The following is a 19,184-nucleotide window of genomic DNA, read 5'->3' on the forward strand; positions in this document are numbered from 1 at the left end:
GAAACCTTCCTTCTAACACCTACACCAACACCTTCCCTGTTCCCTTACATGAACACCTTCTCTGTAGCCTTTACACCAACACCTTCACTGTAACCCCTGCACCCACGCTCATCCTCAGCCCTTCACAATACACCCGCTCTGTGCCTCAACTGTTCACATTACACCCTCTCTGTGCCTAAACTGTTCACATTACACCCATGCTCTTCCTCAACCCTTCACATTACAATCCCTCTCTGCTTCAACCCTTCACATTACAATCCCTCTCTGCTTCAACCCTTCACATTATAATCCCTCTCTGCCTCAACCCTTCACATTACAATCCCTCTCTGCTTCAACCCTTCACATTACAATCCCTCTCTGCTTCAACCCTTCACATTATAATCCCTCTCTGCCTCAACCCTTCACATTACAATCCCTCCCTGCCTCAACCCTTCACATTACAATCCCTCCCTGCCTCAACCCTTCACATTACAATCCCTCCCTGCCTCAACCCTTCACATTACAATCCCTCTCTTCCTCAACCCTTCACATTACAATCCTCTCTGCCTCAATCCTTCATATTACAATCCCTCTCTGCCTCAACCCTTCACATTACAATCCCTCTCTGCCTCAACCCTTCACATTACAATCCCTCTCTGCTTCAACCCTTCACATTACAATCCCTCTCTGCTTCAACCCTTCACATTATAATCCCTCTCTGCCTCAACCCTTCACATTACAATCCCTCCCTGCCTCAACCCTTCACATTACAATCCCTCCCTGCCTCAACCCTTCACATTACAATCCCTCCCTGCCTCAACCCTTCACATTACAATCCCTCTCTTCCTCAACCCTTCACATTACAATCCTCTCTACCTCAATCCTTCATATTACAATCCCTCTCTGCCTCAACCCTTCACATTACAATCCCTCTCTGCCTCAACCCTTCACATTACAATCCCTCTCTGCTTCAACCCTTCACATTATAATCCCTCTCTGCCTCAGCCTTTCAAATTACAATCCCTCTCTGCTTCAACCCTTCAAATTACAATCCCTCTCTGCCTCAACCCTTCACATTACAATCCCTCTCTGCCTCAGCCCTTCAAATTACAATCCCTCTCTGCCTCAACCCTTCAAATTACAATCACTCTCTGCCTCAGCCCTTCACATTACAATCCCTCCCGGCCTCAGTCCTTCAAATTACAATCCCTCTCTGCCTGAGCCCTTCAAATTACAATCCCTCTCTGCCTCAGCCCTTCACATTACAATCCCTCTCTGCCTCAATCCTTCATATTACAATCCTCTCTGCCTCAATCCTTCATATTACAATCCCTCTCTGCCTCAACATTTCACATTACAATCCTCTCTGCCTCTACCCTTCAAATTACAATCCCTCTCTGTCTCAGCCCTTCACATTACAATCCCTCTCTGCCTCAACCCTTCACATTACAATCCCTCTCTGCCTCAACCCTTCATATTACACCCATGCTCTGCCTCAACCCAACTTTAGATCCCATCTGCATGCCATCTCTAATTTGTTGAATTACTATTGAATGAATTGTGGGGAAAGGTACATAAGCACATTAAGGTACATAATAAGTGCATTGATGCTGAAAACTTTATTTGTGTAAACCAGTCTGTGTAACTTTATATTGAAAATATGTAGATATGCTAAGAATACATATTTTCCTACAGCACATTGAGAGTAAGCTGTTGGCGCGTATTGAGGCTGACATTCGACGCCTGAATGAGGAGCTCGCCAAATTGAAACGTGAGTGTCGAGAAGGATTTTCAACAGTCCATGAGAGCATCAGCAACATGAAGACTGTGATGGAGGGAAGGCGGAAACTGTTGGAGGACCAGCTTAGGAAGGAGTTGTCACAGATCAGGAAGATGGTGGTATTGGTATAGGACACTTCATTTTTCACTCCAATCTTCCACAACTGATACTGCATCAGCTACCATGGCCAGGCATGATATAATGGTGGTAGTCCTGTGTTGAGTCATCAGCTGGAATTAGATAGGCAATTACTATAGATACAGGACAATTGTCAGATATTCATTCCATGTTTGAACTCTTCCAGGAATATGAAGGCATTTGAAATGCAATTTTGTAATTAAATGTAAAACCAGCATAGCAACATAATCTTAAAGAAGTCCCATCCATTTATGAACATGACTGACTGCCTCTGAAACTGATACATTTGGATGCATTGGATGTAAATGTTGTAAAAAGGTGATTTTAGATTTGCCAGCATATTATCATTATTTACAAACTGAGTGGTAGCTCTGTGCTTCCAGTATTTCGGTAGCAGAAGTTCCCTTGATTTAGATTGTTATACCTCAGTTTGTGTGGTGACAGTTTCTAAATCAGTCAGATTCGGAAGAAGATTGATAACAATACTGACTGTCCTTACCAACAATCTGACTGAACACTCATTCAGTCAAAGCAGTGGGATGGATGCTAATCAAAGGGAGTGAATTTCAGACCTTGAAAGTTATTCCCCCTTGACTGCTTCATTTTCAGCAAATGTCTGACAGAGATTTCTTTTGAACTGTGATATTTTTATGCATGATTACAATACCTTTTCATATATCTTTGTTACTGCATTGTTTATTTATTAAATAGAACAGTGTTGTATATTGTTTATATCAGTAATATATATAAACCGATTTATGAATGTTGAAGTTTTCACTTTCAATAATCATTCTTTTATTTTATGAACATCAGAAGAAGAATATTGTGATACCAATACTTTTATTGTTTCAGAGTTTGTCAGATGTGCAAATATTTTTAACATTCAAAGTCATCTATTTTCTCCCAAAGTTATTTATGTTTTAACTCTGATGTTTGACCATCCGTCCAGATTCAGTTACCAAGATTGTATGTTTTCTTCAGCTTGTGTTGTCACAAATCTCATGTGTATTCATAGACTTATTCATATTTGGACCATGGGTACAGATTCTTTGTGTCTTGTTAGGGAGGACATAGCTTTATCAAAATCACCCTTGACGCATATCATCATGTAAACTGTATTCATATTCACTATATTCAAGTGATTCTTTAACTGCAGCAGTCAGTGGAAGTTACACAGGTCACCAATGGGAATTTTATTCAATCTAAATTTGATACATGTAAAATCATGTCTGCCATTTTTGGAAAAGTGATCAGAGATTGGAGAAATGTCCGCTAGCAAGTACCAGTATCTGACAACCAGTAGGGTAGGCTAAATGGTTAAAGTGTTTCCCCATGTTGCCAAAACTCTGTGTTTTATTCCCAACAAGGACACAATATGTAAAGAAACTCCTACTGCCTTACCTTGCAGTGTCTTGCTTGCATTATGAATATACATTTCAGAATTTCCACCTTAAGAAGTAAGTGTGATATTATATCAAACATGTCCCATTTCTGTGTCATGTTGACCTAAGTAGGGTGTGAGGGTGTTTGCTGATAATGGGCTAGGAGGCTGTGTACATTATGAGTCATTACCATTGTAAACCGTACCAGCCTACAAAATGGGATCCTTTTATCAAAAGTTTGATGACATATGAGACACATCAGGTAGGACTGACTTCCCAGCCTTCCTGTTTTTCTTTCATCTCCAAACCTTTCAGTACTACATTCATGCGACAGCAAAAGGTCTACACATCCTGGAAAGTTGCTTTAAGAATTTTTTGTAGATTTAAGAAATATAAAAGAATAAAAAAAAATTTTTTAAAGTGATAAATTGAACTTTTTACAATAAGTATGTGATTCAGTGAGTGCTGTTACAGATCCCATGGGAGAAAAGCCTCTGATCAAAGATAGCACACAGTGTTACAAATAGGTGCAACGAGAATAGCGTGCCTCTGATGAATGGCATACATGTATCTCGTATCAATCAAAAGATTTTTTTTTTTTCAGTGTAGAAATTAATCCTGAAATATGTCCAGACAAGTTACCAGTCTTGAACAAACAAGACCAGTCCCAAAAACAAAAACAGTGAATAAATACATGTAGTAGATAAGACAAACTTCAAACCAACTCAAATTTATTTTGTCAAACATTTCCCCCAGCGAAAGGACAGCCTTACTTTTTAAATAGACCCTCCTTCACCAATAGAGACTGTTAAGGACGAGGGGACAGGATATGTTTTATGCACTGTCTATACAATTGAAGGCCTCGCTGTCTTTACAGTAGTGTTAGTGTTAATTCATGTGATAGAGAATGACTGTATCTTATGTCCATATTTACATCATCAGTGAGAGAATATTGCCATGTATTGTGTGTTGTCTCCCTTACACAATATACAAAGTACTGTTACATTTACAAGGATTCTGCTGTCATTCACTGTATACTGGATAGGTTGGGTCAGAGACTGACCCAAGGTGCCAGTCTTGTGATATCCATATAAGACCATCCAGAATTATTAATTGTTCCATGGGACATTTGGAGTAGAGTAATATTTAGTTTAGTCTATGGTTGTCTAAAAATATATCTTCAGACTGTGAGCCAAGTGGTGCCCAGAGCAATCTTTAGCTTCAGACAGTCTAGACTTGTCAAACCAATCAATCACTGTGCTGGATACATGTTTTAAATACATAGCGATGGGACTGGGCAGTGACTGGTGTGTCTCTGGACCTTGGGCACACAGCACACACAAAATTAACTAAGATGTGTGACTGTAACAAGGGAGACAACCCCTGATTATCACATCACTTCACCAACATAGACATAATGTTAGCCACTTGGTGTTTCTTTGTATTTATTTTGACCATAATACCAGGTTGAATGTCATAAACGTAAAGTTATTTTAATGTTTGATTCATGGAAACTAAAGATAAAAAATTTTCTTATAGAATAAAATTAAGTAGAATTTTTTTTAATTATCTTTTTGTGACTGAAAAAATATCTTATCCAGTAACAATATACATGTGAATTATGTGTTTTGAATGTACACTTCTACACTTCTGATGGATTCTGTACCCCTAATGTGGTCAGTCTAAGGAGCATCCACACTTCTACTTTTCCTATCGGCCAATAAATTATACTATTGTCATTAGTCTTTGTCCATGATTTTGTTTGATGTCTGTACAGAGTCAGAGTAAATGATGTAATATAGATATACTGTTATATCAGGTCTTGTATGGAAAGAAACCTCTGGTTAGAGTGGTGGATTTAGACCTACATGAGCACAGGAATAGTTATGCCAGAGAGTCCAAACTGCTTCTAGTAAAGGACCTTTCATAATAGTGAGTGAGATTTGAAGTCCATCAGCAATATCACAACCAAATTGTGGCTCAATAAAGTTGTGTAGCAACATGTCATGAAAACTGTCTTGAGGTTATGAATACCTTGCAGGTACCTGCATCGAATAATTTGACATAGATGACATCCTAACCATGACAGTTTGCAGATGTGGGATAACCTCTTTGGTCATGTGGACCAGGCAGCTTAAGGCCTCCAGATGAGATCATGGTTCGAATCCCAGTTCACATTTTATGGACGCTACATATGAATATATTACCGCATTTCAGGTTTTGCGACTGTAACATTTTCAGATAAGGGAATGATAATAAAATAATGATTATGAAAAAAATATACATTTGCAATATCTCATCCAATCGGCGAGCAACAAAGAATCCTTTGATTTTATATCGTGAAAAGTGTGGTAATGCGCACATGAAGTATACAAACCCAGTATTGTTCCTCTGGTCACATCTTCGTGCTACGTATCGTCGAGTTTGGAATACAAAACAAGAGGCACCTTGAATCTATACAATATGTTTTAATGTTTGGCACGATGAGGGAAAACCAGTGAAAACAGAGACAATGAGTGAGTGTACAGTTGAGACAACCCCCGACGTACACGTCTCCCATGTCACGGCCGCGACAAGCGTCTCGAACTCATCCACAGCATTTTTAATTGGTCGATATAGCCTATCTGCCCACACTCAGTGTTAGCTTGACTTCAGTCTGAACCCAACCCCGTGTATAAAATGACTTTGCAAACAAATGCAAGACAATTCTTCCTTGGTCAACCATAAGTAGTTATTATCGGTGGGGTCACTCGGGAGGTAAGGGTTTGAAACACGACCCGGTCACCAAATGATTTATTACAGTTAAAGTTTTATACCATGATGTTTCCAAAAGTATCCAGTCACTTCTGGCACAGATAGAGATGGAATAGGGATTTAGGCATCTCATAGGAGGAGTTCCTCAAAGAAAGTTAAAAGATATTCTTATGTCAATACTTTGATGCATAATAAGTAATCTGTAAACAAATTTTACATGGGGCAGCTGCCCCCTGCACCTTGGTCTACCTACGGCCCTGGGACAGTTTTGTTCAGTATAGAACAGCACAATCTGTGTGTTCCTGACAGAATCTGTGAACGCCGAGACGCTATAGCCGCCACTGAGACTGTTAGGAGAACTAACATCGGCGAGTATATGAGGTAATGACATTGTAGATATATAATTGCAAACAAAATAAAATATAGACGAATAAAGCTAAGTAAATGATTAAATCACATTTGTTTGAGTATATCCACGTGAAGACGTGATCACGATAAAATGAGCATAAACGTAGAAAATGAAAGCTAATAATTTCGCCAGGCGACCCCAGCTCCAAACGGTTACAATCTCAGATGACTTTTTATTAAAATTTAATTTATCAACAAATGGTCTATCTCATATACAACCTAAGGCACACTTCTTCTTCAACCGTTAAAGGGTGTTATTGCCTACAGACAATCGCATCACGTGACGAGTACAATGCACATGATCTATAACCCTCCAGTATTCGTTCACAGCCCTTGACTGAACAGCTCAGGCGCCGTAGAGTGACCAGAGTGGGTGTTCCGACATCCCTTACAAGACGAACAAAGTGGGATCTATTTGCCTATAACGCGTCCGTTCTGTTTGAACTGCCACTAGTCTTAAGAAACAATTATTTGTCGACCACTGAGTCCAGTAAATCAACTAAAGGCGCCCGTGTAAACGCCAAGATATTCTACCAGATCTGAAAAGGTTCGACAAACAGTATACATTTCTGTCGTACTGTAAGAGAGTGCATTTAAATGTCCGGCTCTGGGAATATCGCAGAGTCAGTAAGTCCTCAGGGAGAATCAGATCTTCACTCTCAGCAAGTCTGCTACTTCTTGTGTTGGAAGTTAGTCAGTGTTTAAATAGATGTCTACCCATATTAAATAGATACAATGTAGGACTTGCCACACAACTAACTATATACAACGTACAATACATGTTTCAATACGACACATCGCAGCAATCCTAACAAGTCTATGTCACGCATCATCCGAATTATATATGTATATAGATCGCACATTGCATAATTATGATGTATCCAGTTGTAGATTGTACTAACTGCACCATTACGATACACAGAACTAGTCTTGATGTGTCCATGTGAGACCTCGCAAAAATTACAAGCTGAACCTACCTACATCGCACATTGTAGTACATACAATGTGTCACAAACTATAGTGTATCCATGCCAGACGTCTTACTATTGTATTTATGCCAGACACAATCTAGCACGATTTATCCATGTCATACATCGAACTAAATACCAACGTCTCTCGCTGCACTAATGATGGTACTTAAAGAAAGATTTGAAGGGTGTCCAAGATAAGTATCCTTGAAGCCAAACTTTGTTGCCTAACCCTGATAATACATATAAAGACCCCGTTGCTTCATTGGGATAAGTTTACAGTATTACTATCGGACTGGGCAATAATTATGTCATGGTTTAATAGTTTACCTATTTGAAAAAATATAATTTGCTGACTGACACGTTGTTTAAAAACTGTTTCTGAATGTTTTGAACAGATATAGTGTAACAGATACCATTTTGAACATGGCAGTTTTGGCAGCCATACTGGAACTTGTATTCCAGATATTTGAATGACGCCTGTATCTAGACAAATTTCGGGAGTGGTGTTGTTTAAGAGACGCACACTGACTTAAATGAAGGTCCGTTGGATTAGACATGAAACAAACTGATGTTAGAATTAGATGAGAATAACAAATTCCATGATTGTTTGGTCGGCTTTCAAGACGTTGGTGAGATGATCAAGCGTAAAACTTTCTGGGTAAATAGCATGATTGGTAGATTTAATCGATAGGAAATGAGCAACACTTTGGTAGTGTTCGTGTTCGCCATCGTTTCAGACACGGCGTTAGATAAGGTACAGGAATCCATATAGTTGATTAGTGTTTAATGGAATGAGTGGGTAAAGTGATTGATCATTTCACACTATGACCCGAGCATATTCACCACCAGGAGGCGGTACTGGGCATGTTTTCTATAGAAATATCCATCATAAGAAAGACTATTTTTTTAATCTAAACATCATAAACATATCATCTATTTGTTAGAAATGCGCCGATTATGTACCTAAAGAGAATATAACTAATATAAGCCCTAACTTATGCCTGCTAGTTTCTTAATAATCACTTATGTTAAGAATATGTTAACAAGTATGTAATTTCAGTATATTCATACAGTCGAAGTGAACATTCCCTCAGTAAGATTGCATATAGAAACGTGTGATATACTTGCATATTTCCCCTTTATATATTGACCTCAAAGCTCTCATAATACAAACATGTGTGGTATAGCTGCATATATCACCTACTTAGACTGACTATGAAGCTCTCATGACACAGATATTGCCCTGCCTGGCGTATCCAAAATGACAGATCGCAGATTCTTCGGCCCAGTAATCGGGTTAAGTATCCAGCACTATCACGTGACCCACAACAATCGGTGTAAGAACAATCAAATCGCAAAACTGACAAAAGTTACAAAAATAGTTTTGTTCATAAATAGGAAATACTACAGTATACGGGAAGGAAATAAACTATACATAATTACCCTAACGGAAGCAATTGCATTTTGGAAGCACGTATTCAATTTATGACACCAGGAGAATGACCAAACGGGCTTCCTTCCTTGCCTGTAGAAGTAATAAAACACATTTTTTTAAATACAACAATTAATATTTTGGCCTCGGTGAGTTAACTGGCAACAGTCAGACAATACTGAGCATTAAGAATGAACCTGTCAGTTACATTACCTGTAACTATCTACGAGTCATCCATGGTATGCGTATTTAATTACAATACAGTGAACCCACATCGTATCGATCTTTGGAAGAAGTCTCAATCAGCAAGCCCGTACTTGTATCGAGGTGTAAGAGAGAAACATATTACGTCGAATCAGCAACGTTTGAGCTATATGTAGCGACAAGAATATTATATTCTGTATATAAGCTATAACGAAAAATTGTTCTAGAAATATCACAGATTATGTGTAATCTTTACCAGAAGTAGGTAAGGACGCGTGTATGTGCGTGAGCTTTAGCGTGCGTGCGTGTGTGTCTGTCGGTGTGTCAGTCGGTCTGTATGTCTGTGTGTCTGTTTGAGCTAGTGTGTAGTATGTGTGTCTGTTTGAGCTAATGTGTAGTCTGTGTGTCTGTTTGAGCTAATGTGTAGTCTGTGTGTCTGTTTGCGATTCGTTGTACCCAGTCACGGCTAAGGTATGAGTAAAATATTTGACAGTTATTTAAAGATTGATAGGACAGCTCAGATTATACATGCGTTTCTGGAAGAGGAGGAGCATGGAGTTGCATCAGTTGCATGAGGTCTGTCTACACTGTCCAGTCGAAACCCTAACAAACACGTTAATTCCTTGCATACACATAGGGACTGGTCCTTGTGTGGTGCGGGCGTGTGTTTGAAGTGTGTGCTTGAAGTATGCGTCTGTGCGAAGTATATGTGTGTGAAGTGTTTGTGTGTGCTATGTTTAACAATAAAAGATATAATGGTATAGCATTTCGCGTAAGTATAGGTGTGCTGTGGACAGAATGTGCTTGTTTGCGTTTCTATTTTTATCGCAACTGAATAGGTTGGTGCCTGTGTGGATAGAATTGTGTGCCTGTGTGGATCGAATTGTGTGCCTGTGTTTGTGTGATAGGATGGGGTTGAGGGGATGGAGTTCCTTAACAAAATATATGTTTCGATCCTCAGACCAATCATACCGCCAGCTATCCCCTTCAACGAATGGCCGGTCCCCTGCACAATAGGCATGAGATAACATAGTATCGATACACTCACCTCTGAAAACATACAGATGCCAAACGTATAGGCAACAAACAAAACTATGAACATAATGAAATAATAACTAGGGTTGAATATAACGTGGTTTGTAAACAGACAACAAAGACTCTACAATGTACATACTAATCACTGACTACACAAACATCTGTATATGGCACGAAGGTTTCTGTACACGTTCTTAAAAAAGATTAAAGTAGTGCACGTCCAGCACTGTCCAACACTGTAACTTCGGTTACATGCTACCGGACAATGTCAAGGTCATTTGCAGACAGGTAATGCACAGCGCCAACTGCCGGGCTTCGACTCGTCCCAACGAGAGCATCACCATGAAAGGTGAGAGAGTGTCTTCGTTCCAACAACAACGCTCACCTGATTGCAGCGTGCCTTCTGTAAACCAGCGTTACGCCAGAACCCATGCTACACCAGTGTCGTCTGCGCATGTTCTAAACTTTAGAAAATCATGTTTGACTTTAGTTCTACTCTATACACTAGTTGTACACCATCCATGCAACCGCCACACGTTCTCGGCGGAACTCTGTTTCCATCGCCCGACAATATATGAGAACTGAATTAACGCAGATATGCAGTGTCTATAATCACAACATTCGAGGTCTCCAGGCTTCACGGGCGTACTGAGGACTCGCAAATGTTACCACTGGTTAATATCCAAACACCGTAACATGACCGTTCCTTAACACATTAAGTGGTTCAACAGACACACAACGAACCGTTCACACTCCCTGTTTTCAGCTCAGACATACAACGGCCTTCTAGCAGTTCATGCAAGTCCTTTTCCCGGGATCCAACTTCATTTCACATATGAAAGGCCGCTCCACCTGGCACTTGCCCGCAGACCACTTCCAGGCACAAGTCTTTGACAGAATGAGGCACGTGTTGAGATCCGTGAATTTCAAATTTGTTGGAATTTCGCCATTACACCACTGAAGGTCTGTGGGGTCAGTGCCGACCATGCTTCGTTTGCCCTCCCAGCGCCAGTGCAGGTTGTCATAGGTCGGCTTCTTCTTGCCGGGCTCCCAGCTGTATGGTATATAGGAGGCGTCGCAGTGGATCCCGGATGTGAACACGGTCTGTACATGGCTGGCTGTAAAGGGAATGTAGACACAGTAAACGTTAGCTAGGGCTGTAACGATGCGGTGAACTATGGACACTGGATTACAATTGGTGAGTCTCCGATAGCAATTAATCAATGTTAGAAACCACAAACTATCGATGCATCGATAGTATGTGTGAGTATCGACGTTTTAGTAATTGACTTCGTTCACTTTGATTTAGAGAGAAGCTTCATTGAGTTTATATTTTAATTGTTTACTTGATCTGTTTTCTTGTCAGTATCAAAAGACTATTCAATGAGAAAAAAAGGAGTGTGTTGCAATAGACCATCGCTGTCGAAACAGATACGTTTCAACTTAAATAGTCACCCCCAGCAAACGTATATCCATACAATGTGTTCTAGAAGACCTTTGACTACTGTAGGCAATTCATGAACAATTGGCACTTGGCAAGTTTACATTAATTATAAAACGTCAACACCAGAAAACAACCAGTCTCGATTACCCGAAGACACATATTCTTTTTGGAGACACAACAGTCGGTGAAAATCTGTAGTATAACTTGACATTCGCTAAAAAGGGATAAACATGTTCTGCCAATCACAACACGAAACGGGGGAAAAGAAGTTATGTCACCAAAGTAATAACACTACTCTGGTATAGCATAACGTATTGGATACAAAACGGCGCTGTATGCATTCCTTGTTAGGACTGATCCCCAACAACCTGTACTGGTCGTGAGAAGCGACCAAATGCCGCGGGAGGTCTGGTTCGGTAACATTTGCAGTATCACCTGCAAAATGAACGATTGTAAGATAATGAGATGATCAACTACAACATGATCCATTACAAAAGGATCCATTCCATGATATAGTTCATGACTGATTATAGGATGATTCATCATTGCAAGATGATTCATTACAAGACGATCAATTACAAGGCGATTCACGAGGCATTACAACATGAAGGAAGGATTCATTACAAGATGATTACGTACAAGGTGATCTGCAATAAGAAAATAGAATTCTTTATGGATAACAACCTCTGTATTATGTATGATGCGACGTTTCGGTATGGATTCGTATATATAAGAATCACAAAGTGATCCAACTCTGTGGAGGACGATGGAGTGCATGTAATGATCCACAATGTAGAGGCACAACACTCCAACCTAGTCAGCTATGGAGTGTCTGTCCAAGCTTGTTGATGTTGCGACAACGAGTGAGAGAATGAGTATGGTTTTAAGACTCGTTTAGCAATGTCACGCCAACATCACGCCAGGAAATCCCTGAACACCACTGAATGATAACCTGATTGGTGTGTGCATACAACACAACCGACAACATCACGCCAGGAAATCCCTGAACACCACTGAATGATAACCTGATTGGTGTGTGCATACAACACAGCCGACAACATCACGCCAGGAAATCCCGGAACACCACTGAATGATAACCTGATTGGTGTGTGCATACAACACAGCCGACAACATCACGCCAGGAAATCCCGGAACACCATTGAATGATAACCTGATGTGTGTGTGCATACAACACAACCGACAACATCACACCAGGAAATCTTTGAACACCATTGAATGATAACCGATTGGTGTGTGCATACAACACAACCCCTGGATGGCTGGACATATGTACATATTGCTATACGCAGACTGTGTAACATGCAACAGTTCGTACTTGCGCAGTGTACATTTCACAATACCAGAATATATTACAGTGCACAACCATGATCAAGAGGTTTTATGGTTTGTGCCATGGAATTGTGAAACCGTCTGGACGTGACAGAACTTGTACAAACTCCGGACACCACCTACATCTCCGTTTACGGTGCACATTACATTGTCATTGGTTCCATTATACAGTATGAATTATGAGAAATTACCAACACAACGCGATGATGTAACATGATATCCCTCGTTATCGTTCACGTGGTGTTATTTACATAACTCTGGATAAAATGTGATCATTAACCCAAGTGATACAGATCTGTCGACAATACAACACGGCTCCTACAACACTAACACCATCAACAACAACAGCACTGAATATACTCGTGGTAGCACCTCACAGCCTGGTGAGCTCACTTGACAGAGTCAAAACGTCGAATCTCTAACGTCAATGAACGAGATCTAAAAAAGGTTTCAGATAGATTCCATTTGGTGTAAAGGTAAAATAGCAAGGAAACGTATATGACTGGTTCACTGAAAATCAGTGATGACACCGGCTATTCGCTAAAATCGATGACATGTTCTGTACTTCCGGTAGTACTGCTGTTCACACAATTTGCGGAACAAGAACTGCCTGACGTCGCGTACCAGTGGCTTGGAAACAAACCAGACAATCAAGTGATCGGTGGCGCACAGAGAGGATAGTGCATTTAAGATGAACAAAAAACTATATGATATATTGTATTGTGGCTACACGTATGTAGATTGTGCTGCTTTGAAAAAAATATATTCATTTTGCAGTACCGCAGGGAGAAGTTTTAAGTTCTCGGCACAAACACATTTGAAATGCATTTGGTAACACTGCCCTCATTTCTTTGCAAATGATATAGGACACACGCACCTGAATCCATACTTACTCGCAAGTCCCATTGGCAATAGCTGTACATAATAATACATTCATTTATGTAGCGCAACAATTTGTTAAATAAACATGTTCTGTGTGCTTTAAGAACTTAAGAATGTTGAACCAGAAAATACGTAAATACGTTGACGTGCGTCGTTGCCTCAAGTCAAAGCCGAATGATGAAGGGATGTTATATATAGAAAATCTGACCCGAGTGTCTTTTGATATCAGCTATATCACCACGGGTTGATAAAACTACAAATATCCTTGGCTTGCCGTGGACACTTTTACTTTTATCAACTAGTGTTGTTATATTTGATTTCAGAAGAAACGAGGGTGAGATTCTATTTATCATAAAAAATCGATCTTCATTAGTTCTGAATGAAAAATGTACATCTCTGAGCACGATACTGCCTTTAGACTTGCAGTGCGGTGATGTCATGGCATTGTGTCACAGCATCAAATTCATGACGTCATGGACATTGTCAGGACATGGAACAAAATTTACTGTCCAAATTAAAAATGATATCTTCTTGGACGTATCGTTTAAGCATACTCAAGCAGTATCTCCCTTTATTTGGATGATAAATCTCTAGTCGACGGCGCATAGCAGCAGAAATACAAGTCCATTTGGGTCAAAAATCTCCCCTAAGAATTGCAATCTAACTCAAAAACCAAGAATCGTAAATGACACATACTAACACCAAAGTAAATGGGACAAACACACAAACTCGGCAGAATTTTTGTTATAATTTCCGTCAACAAAATATAAAAGTGGCTGAACAAACCATTTTTATTTTCATTCGACACTGCAAGATTTGTGACATGGGTGTAGCAACAGCTCAGGTAACAGCCAGGTAAGCGAGAGGCACTTGCGATGTTAATTTCATCGGTAGGGTATGGCATCAAAAGTCATCACACTGTACGTCTGATCGGACATAGATCGGACATGCGTTCGTATGAACCGCTTCGAAGCCACTACTGATTCTCCACAGAATTTTCAACTTTCTCATCTGATATTTCCATATTTCTTGAAAAAACTTTCTTGCCATGGATTCTTGGGCTAGACTTTGAACGTCTGTCATATTCAACGTTGTGATATTCCGGGCAATGTCAAATTTCATGATACCCCAGATCAGTTCATCGGGTTCAAATCGCATTGATAAGGAGGCAAACGTAAGACATAATGACCTTGTGATTTCAGATACTGGTCAATTTTATACACAGGTGCTCTTTTGGTTGTTTTTTTTAAAAAAATTAATGATTTCAACGCTTTGGTTTTGTTGTGTTATGTGGAAATGGTATGCTATGGTTTTCTAACCATGTTATCATGTCTGAATTTGAAGTTGGTGCCTTTGTATCAGGATCCTGGACACTATGATATGGAGCACTGTCCATGACAGTTAAGTTCTTCCATGGCAAAGCTGGTACCAGTACCCATTCCACAAAACCCGTCCATTCATTTCAGTGTGGTAATCTCGGTTGTCTTTGGCTTTAGCGCTAAACAAAAGAGAACACCTAGGTAAGAATCCCACAGATTTACAATCTGAATGAAGCACTATTGGTCGCTCTCCTTTGCTTCTTGGCAGTCTTGTGGAACATGCCTCTTCAGTGCTAGGGACCCACTGCGTTTCCGCAGTATGGATCAAACCCCTCTTCCCTCTTTTGACATATGGTGCGTAAATAATTATTTCTCATTCGTTGAGAACACATCTCAACTAACTTTCTACTGAAGCTCTCAGCATCGCTTGTGACTACGCCTAGTTTTCAGCTTTCATTAAACCCGAAGAGCCGCTGAGTGGCCAAAGAGTTTGTCTGTATATGCGCATCTACACAAATGCATTCATACATACATACTTACATACGCGTGTATGAATGCAAAAACATATTGGAGCCGTACCTTCTATTTTATAATAATTTCATACACCCTTGAATTATTGACAAACACAGAAACTGTTGTCAAATTTCGAATCTGAAGACATATGTCACAGCAATAACGCAACAAGGGTTATCTCATTCAATCAGCAAATATAACGCATAAGCAATAATTGCTTAATTAGCAAATGGCCTTTTCAGCATTCACTTGCAATTACGAAAACGTCAACCAAACGTGTTTATCATGCTATAATGCCATAAGTCCGTGAGAGTGAACCGTTGGACACAAACTTGCATTCATATATGACAAGGAAAGCCCACTCACGTTACTATAAACGGTCAGATGGGGGCACCGTATGCAGAAGTACACTTAGCTACCCACACCTTCTGTCCATAGCTGTATTTTAAGTGATTAATTATGTGTAAACGTGTGTAAATATATGAACGATGCTGTTGGCGGCATTCACACTCGTATATCTTCCCATGTACAGTAGATCTGACAGAGTGACACACTGCACGTTCAGTGCACAGCGCCAGGACACCACGGCCTGCCACTTAGCCAAAACACATCCTTTGCCTAAGGGAGATCATAATGGTCAATTTTGCCACTACCTTTGAGAGTCGTATCGCAATTGTTTAAATGCAAGATCTTTATAAAAATAGGATGCCATGCTTTCTATTTGCAATGCTTGATAGACTAAAACCTAACAACCAAGAGGGTATTTTTTCACACTTTAATGCATATGCTGGTACACCCATTGGTATGCTAAAAGTATTACTTCCACCAGGTGTAAATACAACCAACAGAACCATCTTCTAATTATCATGTAGGGATATCCGATATGGATATCCGTTTTCAAAGCTTGACTCTGGCACTGAATGCTGTAACCCTGGTCAGTGTTTGAGTGACCAAAACACTGGGACAACACACGTCATACACACACTCCTCAGAGCTGTGACCTCAGTAGAAGAAGTCTCCTTATTCAAATCCCGACGTATGGTCGTATTTCTGTCTCTTGCACTCATCTACAAATCCGTTATTGTACCACATACATTGTGGAAAATGATGCGCCAGTGGAAATGAGTCCCGTGATTGAGAAGAGATTTTGCTATCATTGTTGGTAATATTCAAAATCCTTTTGACATAGATTTGACCTGACTTGCTAGTACAAGTGACAATTAACTGCCCACATTTTCTGTTGGGAGAATACAGAAAAAGTTAGGATCGTAAAAGCCATTCCCTTAGTCTACAAGAACTACACGTGTAGGCTGTCCGTGTATATACTCTTCGACGTTCTAGGCAATGCTTAATGGCGGGATTTCGTTTCTTGTCGGTGTTATGATCAAGGAGCCCTGTCGTTCATACTATGTAAATCTTCCCAAGTGGATAATCATGCACACCGACCTTCAAACGTTTACCCTTGGACGTAAACATGCCTTCGTGAAATAGATACACACATACATATTTATAAGTATATACACACCAGAAGGCCTGTACAGCGTGGAAATGCTCTCAATATATATAAGTGCAGATCGGCCTATTATAAATAAACTGGACAGAAACGATGATCGATACGTCTCTCTGTTTCTCTGTGAAAACGATCTGTGCAAGTGTGATATTACGTGGGAATGAATGGAGGTCCAGTTCTAACAGACTCAACATCCCTCAATATCTTAATCTACCACTCTCTCATACTTTATTTGCTAATATGTCTCAGTGACTCCCAAACACTTTCCTAATCTCCTAATTTCCCATCTAGCTCCTATTTCGTCCTCGCACGCTTCTGTCTTAGTCTCATTTCTTCAACTCTCACAACTCACCAAAGTTGTCTTTGAGGTGTTTCGCGACAAACTCCTGTTTCTTGGTGGAGTTGAGGAAGATGAGGTTGGCGCCAGCGTCCTGGCAATACTTCTGGGCATCCCTCCACGTCTTCTTGCTGTGCATAACGAACCGGAAGCAGAACTTCTTGTAGCGTATAAAGCCAGTCGGACACAGGTGTGATAGACACTCCAACTCTGTAACAACACAGCATTTCAGATCAGGAACCCGTTTCACAAAACTCTCGTAAGCCTAAGATCTCGTCAGTTTCTCGTAGCCGTTGTACCTCCTATACTGTAACTCAGGAACTGAGGATGCTAGGAGAAACGTTACGAGATCTTAGGCTTACGGGAGTTTTGTGAAACGGGCCCCAGAAGGTTATCTAAACAAAATAATGACCAACAAAATAAAAATATATACGGACAACTGACGCAGTTTTCTATTTCAGTTTCGGCTTAGGTTTGTTCCATACCCAACATCAAATACAGAAAAAAAGTTTACAACACATATGACTTTAAGGATATATGACATGCTGTTTGACAGTTTAATACAAATGCTTGAAAACAATGGGCCGATAACATCAAACTTAAATGTTTTTCACAAACTGCAAATGATGCGGTTCCAGTTATAGAGGAGCATTAGAGGACTCCAGGTTTTTCTGTACATTAACCATTGGAAAAATAGAGAAATATGTAGTATTTGCTTTCCGAATGTTTCTGGTCTGCAGCTCACGTGGTTTATTTCCACTACGCATTCCAAGTATGTTTGCAGGTAGCTCCGTCCTGCTTGCCGGGACATGTATATATAGACACAAGTACATTCGGGTACTTCTTGCTGCTTACGGAGGTCCCACTTTTTGTCTGAATACTCGGAAAAGGGGTTTACGATACTTGATACCTAAGAAATATCTGCCAAGTCGGTTGCACAGTTCCCATCAGCATGTGTTCATGAATCACTGGTTCATGATATCAGGTATTAGTGAAACAGTGAGTGTATCCTTCTCAAATATATCACACTAACACAACTGATACAGTGTGTTGCAAGTAAGTCAACATGTGTAATTTTGTCACTGATGCGTCGAATGTTGTCCACATCCTACCGTTAGAACGGTATGAGGCCATGAGTGCTGCAACTTTGACCAAAGACTAAGAACTAGTCTCTGAAATGGACATATTTTACTGAAAAAAGTTCATAGTTTAAAAATAATAACATAATAAAATGGAGCCCTGAGACTTTCTTTATTTTCAGCTAAGGGAATCTAGACTTGCCACATTTTCTAGATTTGCATGGGCTTTCTTGGATATATTTGCTTCAGGGTCTGTATGACAGACTGCTTTGATCACAGTACGAGGCTCTTTAAAATCCTGGTACAAAAACACATGCTCGATTGTACCCCAGGAGCTATAATACGACATTTTTGTCGGCTATGAAATTAGCTGAAAAAGGTCACTATATACACATACGAACCGAAATAGTGAAAAATATCGATAACGTGGGACTTACAGTGACTAGATTAGGTGTACAGTTCCGCATAGAGTCGTTTTCCTTAACAGGGTCCGGATCCGCTGGTAACTGGTTAATTGCATCCCAGGTTGTGTTGTGAATTTACCTTGATTGTATTTACCTATGTCGGTGAGTTTCAACTAAATGGCCACTTCCGTGACGTGTATAACTTTCCATCTATACTGAATTGACAGGTTGTGACAGAACTGGATACATATCAAAGAGTCGTT

The 19,184-nt window shown here is 40.1% G+C and overlaps 2 protein-coding genes across 5 annotated transcripts in view; one reads left to right on the forward strand and one right to left on the reverse strand.

The window, feature by feature from the left end:
- LOC137277407 (protein FAM81A-like) overlaps window positions 1-5,018 on the forward strand; it is a 31,219-nt gene extending 26,201 nt beyond the window's left edge. For all 3 annotated transcript variants that reach the window (XM_067809116.1, XM_067809118.1, XM_067809117.1), the window contains exon 6: window positions 1,675-5,018. In XM_067809116.1, the coding sequence (XP_067665217.1) occupies window positions 1,675-1,890 (216 nt within the window). In that variant the 3' untranslated portion in view covers window positions 1,891-5,018. The remainder of the gene's footprint in view (window positions 1-1,674) is intronic.
- LOC137277409 (C-type lectin domain family 4 member C-like) overlaps window positions 1,584-19,184 on the reverse strand; it is a 51,156-nt gene continuing 33,555 nt past the window's right edge. Inside the window, exons 2-3 of one of the 2 annotated variants that reach the window (XM_067809121.1) lie at window positions 17,454-17,648; window positions 1,584-1,989 (exon numbers count right to left, since the gene is read on the reverse strand). In XM_067809121.1, coding sequence (XP_067665222.1) covers window positions 1,934-1,989; window positions 17,454-17,648 — 251 coding nt within the window. In that variant the 3' untranslated portion in view covers window positions 1,584-1,933. Of the gene's footprint in view, window positions 1,990-5,731; window positions 11,202-17,453; window positions 17,649-19,184 lie in introns of those variants that run through there. The other variant, XM_067809120.1, reaches the window with a different exon arrangement.

This window comes from Haliotis asinina, chromosome 3 (assembly GCF_037392515.1).
Source record: "Haliotis asinina isolate JCU_RB_2024 chromosome 3, JCU_Hal_asi_v2, whole genome shotgun sequence".
In the NCBI taxonomy this organism is placed as follows: domain Eukaryota; kingdom Metazoa; phylum Mollusca; class Gastropoda; order Lepetellida; family Haliotidae; genus Haliotis; species Haliotis asinina.